Raw genomic sequence first — 11,843 nt, forward strand, 5'->3', positions numbered from 1 at the left:
CGAATCAGTACCCCTCACTCTCACTCACTCCCCTTTTCTTGTCTTACCTTACTTATATATTAATGTGTTTAAATTTAATCAATAAAGTAATTGCCCCAAATCCTATAGGTATATAAAAACGTAATGATAAAACTCTTATAATAATGTAATGATTAAAAGAAAGAGATTAATTTTGGGCGTGAATGTAGGTCCATTATTAGTTGTTGTTACGGTAGAAAGAGTCAGAGTGGGAGCAGAAGCACGCATAAGCAGCACTAATTAAATCAATTTGATCTGTTTTTTATCCAACATGTGCAAGTGGCCTCAACTGAACTCAACAAACTCTGTCATTCACTTCTTCCCCCCACGCGGTTCTGCATACTCATTCCTAATCATGCTCTTTGCACACCCTTCCCCTTTCTCATTCCCAATATAATATTCCGACAATTATATTTAATATTCATAAAAAAAAAAATACATAATAAAGAGCTTACTGAATATAACAGAAAGTTGAACATAAAATTTTTTTTTAAAAAAAACAATTGAATTAATTGAATTTTAACTATTACAACTGACCAACAAGCTAATATTTAAGATAATTCTGCAACTTATATGTACAGGAAAAATGAGTCTTAAAAAACATAAAGTTCCATTTTCCTAATTTGATAAACGAATTTTTCAAAATATAAATGGTAGAAGTTCAATTAGAATGCTAATTCGAGTGGTGTTCAGGGATTTCGATCTTCAGAGGTGAGATCGTCAGGCGGATCTTTTTGAGCGGGTGGGGACTTTCAACCTCTTCGTCGCCGGAGACAAAGAAATCACGGGAGTATTCTGGCAGAGCAGGTAGGTTCAGGTCAAATCCGCGGTGGCTTTGACTTAACGAGGTGTGAGTGTGGGAGGTGGACCCTATGCCTTCGGATGTTGTGGTCAAAGCGCTATTGGCAGTGGCTGCAGCGGTGGTAGCTGCGGAAGCACCTCCGCCTTCATAGTGGCACCTCTTGTGTCCACCGAGGGCTTGGCCGGTTGGGAAAGATTTATGGCAGATTGAACACTCGTGAGCCTTACCAGTACCGTTAGAGACTCTGGCAGCCGCGGCAGACGTGGTAGTGGTATTGGTAGTTGTCGAAGACGTAGACTGATCTAATTCGCCTCCATTTCCTTTCCTATGACTAGCTTTGTGTCCACCTAAAGCTTGATAAGATGGAAAAGCCTTATTACAAACAGAGCATTTGTAACTCAGCTTAGTAGGCGAGGTAGTTGCCATCTGATGATCGACTGGAGCACGAGTAGGAGTCAACTTCCGGCGCTGTTGATCGGCACCACCACGAGCGAGCATGATTAAGCAGAGAGCAAGATACTCTTCTTCGGTGGAAGGATGATCGTGACGAGAACGCTTGGAGCGCTTGCGCTTGGCCCATGGCTCCAGGTAGTTAAGGCTGGCCACGTCTTCGAAGTGAAACGGCGCCGTAGCGGTGGTAGGAGAGTTCAAAGCTTCCATAGCCATAATATTACACAAAGACAGAAACCCTTTTTCTTTGCAAGGGAAGAAATAAAAGAGTATCTTCAGAGAGTCGTGTATCTGTATGTGTGTGTGTTTTTTTTTTTTTTTTCAAGGGACTTGGAATGTGAATTGAGTTTGGAATGTGAATTGAGTGAGAGTGAGTAGGGAGTATATAAAGGGAGAAGAAAGAGAAGGATAGGAAGTTGCGTGTCGAGTGGTGAGAAAGTAATGAGGGAGTGAAGCCAAGTCTGGGACCCAAACTACTTTTCAATAAAATGAATGAAAAATTGCACCTTTTTTCCAATTTGCAAAAACAAAGAGTGGAGCACGTTTATTTGGTTAGTACTTTCTTGGTGTGCAAGTAGAGAGAGAGAGAGAGAGAGAGAGAGAGAGAGAGAGGGACTAAGTCGGTCAAAGAGTGAGACTGTGAATATTAAGGAGTAGGAGGAGAAGTGGCAAGTGTGTGAGTATTTGTGGGCCCATGAGGCTAAAGGATGTGAGAATACTTAATTAATTAATTCGGAGTTTGGGTCCAACTTTGAAAAGGAATCAAAGTCTTCCAACCCAGGAGAAGAGGACTGAGGCCAGAAAGACGGCTATAAAAGTCAAATATTAAGGAGTTGATGAAGGTAAAAGGATAAGGGTTTTGGTTATTCGTAAAGACCAACCCCTGTCTAACTCCAACCAAGACCCGATCAACAGTGTATCAGGGAGGAGCAGCAGCAGCCGTGGTAGGATTATTTTAGGTAGTGGCGGCGACTTTTCCTTCTTATAATTTTATAAATATGATTTTATTTTATTTAAGTGTATAAGACACAACTACCGTGTTTGGATTGACAAGTTGAGAGTGGGTTTATTAAGGTTCCATGTATTAGGACACACCGGCATATTTAATTCTTAGTGATAATGATCCGCAACACGTGGAGGTAATATCCATCTGTTTCTTTCTTTTTTATCTTTTACCCCATCTAATCTTTGATTATATATAATTTATGTAATTGCTATTTGGAGCTTGAACTCACCACCTAATTTCCATCTTATTTTGTCTACTTTTTACCAACAAAAGAACAAAAGGGCCTCCCTAGTTTTTCTTTTTTCACTTTCCCAACTAATGCTCGGTTAAACAAAAATGCGGTACTGACTTCAACATCTCAGTGTCTTTTATTACAGTAAAGTGTTGTTACGGAGATGAACTTGTGCTGGATATTGTCCACCGTCTATTTTATATTCACTGTTGCTATAGTAGGCTCGTATTCTTATTGTGGAGGCTATTATAATATAATTTATTCTCCACTAAACAATAGGATTTTTATTATTATTATTATTATTATTATTATTATTATTATTATTATTTAACTTGGTCAAGATTTATGTTTTTTGACGTTGGCTTTTTACATTTGAATCAAGACTGAATATTGTCACTATTCTATCAACTATTCATCTTTCCACCACGATGGACCTATGGGTCATCATCGTGGAGTCGTTCGTTCATATAGGAGAATTTATTAGCCAAATTTCTGGAAGGAGCTTTATTCTTTTCCTTTTGTTTGAGTCAAATTCATCAAATACATTGGAGTACATGATTGGGCAATTGGCTAGATGAGAAACAGATATTGATTGCATAAATGCACTAACCAAATTTCCATCCTAATACAATATTGCTTCACTCTAGAATTTAGGTCACTGCTCACCTATTATGGGTACTACAAAATAGTGAAAATACAAATAAGGGAATGTAATGGTCCAGTCCAGCTAGAGTCCTTAAAAAGAAGAAAAGAAGTAGGCCACTACCCATTGCTCGCCCACAAAGAAAGCAAATAATATTTTTCTTATAAGAAAATGTAAGTATTTGAGAAAATATTTAGGTTTTTTAAGTTTTTAACACTTAAATACTGGAGCATTTTTTTCCGCAAAAATGATTAGGTGGCTTAATTTCAAATAACATTCCAACTCATTATATATTTGATGTACCATGTCGGTCATTTAAAATATGCACCACTACAAAAATGATAGCGTCAAAATCCATATATACATTTATTGGGAATATTGACGGCTAAACAGCTTTACGATTTGTAAGACTTAACCACAAAAATCAAATTTTTAGCGGCTAAACTACCTAAACACTAGTTCCGTTTTGCTCTGCACACCTTCGTCCAAAAATTACAGTTAAATGTCAGGGTGGACTGTCCACGTGTACACACTTATATACGTGGCGAATTTTTAATAGTCCACGTAGTATTAGTGTTAAAAAATAATTATAAATATTTAAAAAAATTAAAAATAAAAAAAAAATATTTTTTTTTTACTATTTTACTTTTTTTAATTTACAAAAATTAAAAAATTATTTATTTTTTTTATTTTTTCATACTCCAAACCGAATCTCAATTCACTTACATTCAAACGTTTCATATTTTCTTTTTCAAGCATCACCAAGAATCTGGTGAAAAAGTTATGAACTTTAAGCCACCATTATTGTATTTCACTATTCCAGATTAAAGGGTGCTTTGAGTTTGTTTCAAAGAAGGAGAATCAACAATGGAGTTTCAAGAAGGTTTGGTGAGGTTGATTATTCATGACACAGAAGAAAACCGAAGCAAATCAAGAAGAGAAAAGAAGAAAGAGAAGAGTGTGGAACTAAGTGGTAATAATCCAAGACGTACATGGAAGCTTTTTCATAGATCATCAACAACAATTCCCACAACAACAGAATCAAATCAACAACCTCCAATTGAATTCATATGTCCCATTACTGGATCATTAATGGCTGAACCAGTTATTGTGTCATCAGGTCACAGTTTTGAACGTACCTGTGTTAAAATCTGTAAAGCTTTAGACTTTACTCCCACTTTACCAGACTCTTCCACACCAGACTTCTCCTCTGTAATCCCCAATCTCGCTTTGAAATCCACCATTATCGGTTGGTGCCAGAAGTACTCTGTAAACCCTCCAAAACCACTGGATTCCGATTCTGCAGAAAATCTCGTCCGTACATTAATGGCGTCACAGCCCCAAAAACCGAATTCCGATGAGATTCAAATAGAAGAGAAGGAATTAGTACAAGTAACCCTTCTGAGAAGAGAAAGAGGAGTGATAAAACAAAAAGGGTGTCTGTCTCTCTCTCCTCTCTCTAAGTTATTAAGCTTATGTATGTATATCTCTCTGTGTTTTGGTTTATCAAACCCCAATTAATGTTGAACACAACTGAGAATTAGGGTTTTCTGATTTTTTTGAAGGAATAGGATTTGTTTATTGGGCTGGGAGGGTTTCTGTAGAAAAAAATAGAAGAAAGAAGAAAGAAGAAGAAAAAGAAAAAAAAAATGTAAAAAAAAAATTAATTTGTTAATTTTTTTAAATTAAAAAAAGTGAAAAAGAAAAAAAAAATTATTTTTTAATTTTTTTAAATATTTATAATTATTTTCTAAAACTAATATTACGTGGACCCCTAAAAATTTTCCACGTGTACAAGTGTGTACACGTGGACAGTCTACTGTGGCACTTAACTGTGATTTTTGGACGGAGGTGTGCAGAGCAAAACGGAACCAGGGTTTAGGTAGTTTAGCCGCCAAAAATTCAGTTTTTGTGGTTAAGTGTTACAAACCGTAAAGTTCAGGTGGTTTAGCCTGTTGGATATATTTTACCAAGATCTAGATTTACTAACAAGTATGTTTTATTAACATCCTAGAGGATAGAGGCTGCAAGCAGCCCCATCTGACCGAGGATCTTGGGCGCGAGCTGCCCTTCAGACAGCAGCGTGTCCGAGCGGATCCGAGGCTCGTGCGCGCGCGCGTGACATTCAAATCTTGATATTTTCGTTCAAATTCAAAAAATCATAACTAATTCATACAAAATCCAAATTAGGTTCTGTAAAAGCCTAAATTTATTAATTTTTCGTCTACTTTCCAGAAAAAATACTTCCAGATCGAAATAAAAAATATTTAAGTAACATATATTGCGATTTCTAAACTATCATCAAATAAGCACATAAACCACATGAAACCATCCAAATCAACATATAACATCGTTTTAATTCATATTTCATGAAAGTAAATCATTACCATGGCTCTGAGGCCAGTTGTTGGATATATTTTACCAGGATCTAGATTTACTAACAAGTATGTTTCATTAACATCCTAATATGAATTCTAAAACAATGAAATAAACACATATAAAGTTTAGTAAACCTTACATTGGGTGCAGCGGAATATAATGGCTCCTTCCGTTCAGACCTCTAGCCCTTGATTCCTTTCTGTAGCAGAGCATCACCAAGATCTGAACCTCGATCTCTTTCTCTCCTTCCTTTGATGCTGATTCTCCTTCTTGTTGGTTGATTTTCCACAGTCTTACACACTATGATTGAGATACCACTTGATGTGTGTGGGCACTCACTCATTCACTCAAGGATTTCGAAATTTAGAGAAGAAAAGAGAAGGGAAGTGGTTCGGCCTATAGAGAAAAGAATAGGAGGCTCAAATTTCATCTGACAAAGTTAAGTGTGAATGAGAGCCATCACTATCTATTTATAGGTAACTACCTAGGTTTAAGTTAGAAATATTTGGCATTAAAATAATGAAAAAATAAATGATAAAACCCTATAAGTTTGGCCGGCCATGGGCCTTGGATAATGGGCCTCACTTATGCAATTTTGCTGTTTTATCATTCCTGCATCTTATTTTCTCAAAAATGCCAATTTTCAAATTCAACCATTTAAATGCCAATTCTAATTATTTAATAACTAAAAATTAATTATTAAATAATATTGTCATTTAATATATTTATTAACTAGACATATAAAGTCTCTTAATTAATAAATAAACCTAGAATTCTCTTTTCTTTACAATTTTGCCCTTGCTTAGTGAAAATTCATAAACTAGACATAGTCTAACTTTAGAATTATAATTGATTAATCAAAATCAATTAACTGAGTCTTACAAGCAGTATGGTCTCAACTAGTATGGGGACCATGAGTCTATATATCTGAGCTTCCAATAAGCAGATCAAGAATTTATATCTTAAATTCACTGACTTATTAATTCTTCGTAAAATCCACACATAGAACTTAGAATTGCACTCTCAGTATATAGAACGCTCTATATGTTCCACGATATAGATACGTCATTAGTTATCCATTGTTATAATCCTAATGTGATCAATGACCCTCTAATAGATGATCTACATTGAAAAGGCACTAAGTTACCGTTACACCTTCAATGTATTTTATCCTTAAAACACTTAGCTCCGTATAAATGATATTTCAGCAAAGTGAAATGAGATCTCCACCATTTATCTCTGTTTAGCCAAGCTCGAAGGATATCATTGTTTCACTTCTAAATTCCTATAGAAGTTATAGATTCCATATTTATGGTAGCGCTCCCACTCAATTATACTATCATGTTCCCAAAATGTACGTATCACCCTGACCCAAAAGTAGGCTTAACTAACAAATCAAAGAACATGTATAGTACTCTTGAGAGCGAACCTAACCATATCAGGATTAAGATCATTTGATCTAGGATCAACAGGTGATATTGAATTGAATAGATAATACGGTAAATTTTAATATATCTAATCAAAGTTCAATATCGGTCCCTTCCGATGTATACTCCATACATCTGATATTGGTAAACTTTGCCAATGTCCTGGAAAGGACATAACACTTATCCAAGGTGTAAGAATACCTATCGCTGATTATCATGTCAGTCTAAATCCAGTGAACTGACAAATCAGGGAATAAACTTTCGAACATATAATTAAGATTATATTTCACTGTGTTGACAACACTATAATCATTAACAAATTCATATGTTCTGGACCTAAATAGAATTCATACATTATGTAAATAATCATGAAATAAATCATGTGAACAATGCAACATTAAATGTTATTTCTGATCTATATTAATAAGTAAATCTGATTATATTGAAATGAGTTTTATTTAGGGCATAAAACCCAACATAGCCGCTAATATCCCACATTTATTGCATTAGTTCAAAAAACTAACGTGTCTATATGATGTATAAGAAAAAAATAGAATGCATTTAGGTTGGTTGGTAATTGACAGTAAAAACTTTTTGCGTCCATTTTTAACCGATGCAAAAATAAATATAAAAATTATTTTTGATTGTTTGCGCCAGTTTTAGATGGAAACAAACATTAAAAAAGTTACATTTTATCAAATCCAAACTATGTCATACCAACACAAAACAAATTCACACCACCACCACAACAAAGCCAAGGCACACAACCACGACCACCACTTGCAAATCAATCGAAAAAAAAAATCAAATCTACATTTATATACTAAAAATTAGATTTGAAAAACTTAGATCTTACAAAAAGTGAGAGAGAAAGTGAGTGAGTGAAATAGATCTTTAAATATCAATGTAATGTATATAATATATTAAGAACCATGGTTAAGGGAATAGAGCTACCGAGATAGACGGAGGAAGGAGTAGCTTCTACTTGTCTATTTTCTTGAGGTCTCGATACTGATGAGAGGCTTTTAATAATTTTATTCCTTTCACAGAACTAAGTGAATAATTTACCATCAAACTGAGTTTCATTGTTAGATACTATTTTGATTGGAATTTCAAACCTGCAAATGATGTTCTTAATAACAAAATCGAGAACTTTTTTATAAGTTATGGAAACCAGAGGTTCAGCCTTTGTCCATTTTATAAAGAAGTCGACTGCCACAACTGTGTATTTTACTCCACATCGCCCTGTGAGTAATGTCCAATCAGATTAATCCCCTATATTGTGAATGGGTATGGCGAGGTCATCATTCTCAACTCAGTTGGTGGTACGCAAGGTATATGTAAAAATCTTTGGCATTTGTCACATTTCTTAACAAATTTATGTGTGTCTTTGTTGATTGTTGGCCAGTAATATCCTTGACGGATAATCTTCTTGGATAGACTTTTCCAACCTGCATGGTCCCCGCAAAAGCCTTGATGGATTTCTTTAATTATTTCATTTACTTCTGCTGGTAACACACATCGTAAGAGAGGCATAGAATAACCCCTCATGTATAATTTACCCTCAACCATTGTATAGCAAGGTATTGAATATAAGAGTTTGTGTGTCTTGGTTTTGTCTGGAGGAAGTTCTCCATTTACTAGATACTTGACAATTGGTGTCATCCATGTTGGCAAAGTATCTATTATCTCGATTTCTTCCTCTTCACATATACTTGGGTCATTTAAGACTTCAACCGGTACCCAATTCAACTTGTCAAGATCAAATTGAGACGCCAGCTTCGCTAGTGCATCTACATTAGAGTTTTTTTCTCTTGGGATTTGTTTGATTTTAAAATAATCAAACTTTTCAAAGTTCTTCCGAACTTTCTCTAAATACTTAGCCATTTTTAGGCCTTTCGCTTGGTATTTGCCCAAGACTTGATTTACAATTAGCTGCGAGTTACTATAGCATGTATGATTTTTGACCTTTAGTGCTTCCGCTATTCTCAAACATGCCAATAAGGCCTCATATTCTGCCTCGTTGTTTGAGGTATCAAACTGGAACCTCAATGCGTAGTGGAATTTAAAGTTATCAAGCAACATCATTATGACTCCTGCCCCCGAGCCATTCTCGTTTGAAGCCCCATCAACATATAATTTTCATGTTTCTACTTTGCATTCAACGTCTGGATCTTCTTCTGCGTTTATTCTTTCAATAAGAAAGTTAGCCAAAGCCTGCCTTTTGATTGACAGTCTTGAGTGGTAAGTTACGCCAAATTACCCCAACTCAATCGACCATTTTATCAATCTTTCTGAAGCATCAGGTTTTGATAAAACTTGCATGAGTGGTTGATTTGTTAGATGTGCTTAAAAATATGCCCGTAATTTGCAAGATACATGAATTAGGCTTAATGCAAGTTTTTCAAGAGGTGGGTACCTCGACTCTGCCCCTAGTAACCTTTTACTGACATAATAAACAGGTTGCTAGTGCTTACCCTCTTCTCGCACTAAAGTCACACTAATGTCATGCTTCGAGACAGCCAGATAAAGGTATAAAGTTTCTTTAGTTATTGGTTTAGCCAAAACTGGGGGGTTGACATGTGCTTCTTTATGCCTTTAAAAGCTTTCTCACATTCTTCTGTCCATTTGAATTTCTTGTTGCCTCGTAAAATATTGAAAAATGGATGGCATTTATTTGTTGACTTGGAAATGAAACTACTGAGCGCTGCCATTCTTCCTGTCAAAGCCTAAACTTCTTTTGGCTTTGTTGGTGAAGGCATCTCGATCAAGGCCTTTATTATTTTTGAATTGGCTTCAATTCCTCTCGCATTAACTATGAAACCTAGAAATTTTTCTGAGGAAACCCCAAAAGAACATTTCTTAGGATTCAGTTTCATGTCGTATTTTCTGAGAATGTTAAAACATTCTGCGAGGCCCTTTGTGTGATCCTCACTTTTTACTAACTTCACTAGCATATCATCGATATAGACTTCCATATTCTGTCTAATCTGGTTTTCGAACATACTGTTGACCGAGGTTTTCGGCAACCAATATAATAATAATATTTAAGAAAGCTGTAAGAAGTTAATGTAAGAGATTTTTACGTGGTTGGGGCATTAATGAGCCTTAGTCCACGAGTCTGTGTATTTATGAGAATATTTATTACAGAGAATGTTCTTGGTGAGTTTTCCTCTCTAGTTCTTATGGAACCTAGAATTCTCGACCCCTGCCTTTATGAGTTTGGGGGGTATTTATAGTGTTTTTGTGGGGTGATCCCTAGAATTGAGGTACATGTCTTTCTGTAATATTCAGTAAAGGCACACATTCCCAATGGATACATCATAGGAAATGCATGGTGTAATCCCTAGGCTTTTTAGGGGTTTAATGGACGTAATCTTTTATCCTTTCTTGACTGATGTGATTTCTCATAAAGTAGCCGTCACTAGGCTCATTATGTTGGGTTTTATGCCCTAAATAAAACTCATTTCAATATAATCAGATTTACTTATTAATATAGATCAGAAATAACATTTAATGTTGCATGGTTCACATGATTTATTTCATGATTATATGTACATAATGTATGAATTCATCTGAAACCCTTTTCACATACTTGATCCTGTTTATTGTGCCGTCAACACATTGGAAAGTAAACATGACTATGTGAATAAAGTTTCCTAGATTTATCAGACATAGGGTTTTACTGATATGATAATCTACAACAAGAGTTTACTTGTATTTGGAGAAATACTATGTTCTTTCCAGAACATTGGTTAAAGTAAAGCTCAGGTTGGATGCATGGAGTATGCATCGGAAGGGACCGATATTGAACTTTGACTTAGATTTATTAAACTTACCGTAATATCTATTCAAGTCAATATCGCCTAGTTGATCCTAGATCAAATGATCTTAATCCTGTTATGATTAGGCTCAATCTTGAAAGGCTATTCGTGTTCTTTGATTTGTTAGTTAAGCCTACTTTTAGGTCAGGGTGATACGTACATTTTGGGAACACGGTAGTTCAATTGAGTGGGAGCGCTATCATAAACATGGAATCTATAGCTTCTATCTGGCGAATAGTAAGCAAAGGATGATCTCCTTCGAGCTTGACCAAACGAACATAAATGGTGGAGTACTCATTTCACATAAGCTGAAATATCATTTATACGGGGTCAAGTGTTTTAAGGAATAAATACATTGTAGGGTGTAACGGTAATTTAATCCCTTTACAGTGTAGATCATTCATATAGAGGATCATTGATCACATTAGGATTATAACAATGGATAACTAATGATGTGTCTATATGGTGGAACATATAGAGCATTCTATATACTGAGAGTGCAATTCTAAGTTCTATGCGTGGATTCAACGAAGAATTAATAAGTTAGTGAATTTTAGTGCTAAATTCTTGATCTACTTATTGGAAGCTCGGTTATATAGACCCATGGTCCCCCCACTAGTTGAGATAATATTGCTTGTAAGACTCATGTAATTGGTTTTGATTAATCAATTATAATTCTCAAATTAGACTATGTCTATTTGTGAATTTTTCACTAAGTAAGGGCGAAATTGTAAAGAAAGAGTTTATAGGGGCATATTTGTTAATTATGATACTTTGTATGGTTCAATTAATAAATATGATAAATGACAATATTATTTAATAATTATTTATAGTTATTAAATAGTTAGAATTGGCATTTAAATGGTTGAATTAGGAAATTGGTATTTTTGAGAAAATCAGATACAAAAGGTGTTAAAATTGCAAAATTGCAAAAAGCAAGGCCCAATCCACTAAGTGTAGGGCCAGCCACTTTTGTAGGAAATTTAAACTGATTTTTTCATTATTTTAATGCCAAATAATTCAAACCTAACCCAAGTGGAATGCTATAAATAGATAGTGAAG

General features: G+C 35.0%; 1 protein-coding gene across 1 annotated transcript; it reads right to left on the bottom strand.

Annotated features, from left to right (window-relative positions):
• Positions 1-229: 229 nt before the first annotated feature.
• On the bottom strand, positions 230-2,077 carry LOC115713627 (zinc finger protein ZAT10). The gene has a single exon (XM_030642115.2). It carries the CDS (start codon positions 1,484-1,486, stop codon positions 692-694), a length of 795 nt encoding a protein of 264 aa, XP_030497975.1. The 5' UTR covers positions 1,487-2,077; the 3' UTR covers positions 230-691.
• Between the last annotated feature and the right edge of the window lie 9,766 nt (positions 2,078-11,843).

Source organism: Cannabis sativa, chromosome X (assembly GCF_029168945.1).
Source record: "Cannabis sativa cultivar Pink pepper isolate KNU-18-1 chromosome X, ASM2916894v1, whole genome shotgun sequence".
Taxonomy (NCBI): Eukaryota; Viridiplantae; Streptophyta; class Magnoliopsida; order Rosales; family Cannabaceae; genus Cannabis; species Cannabis sativa.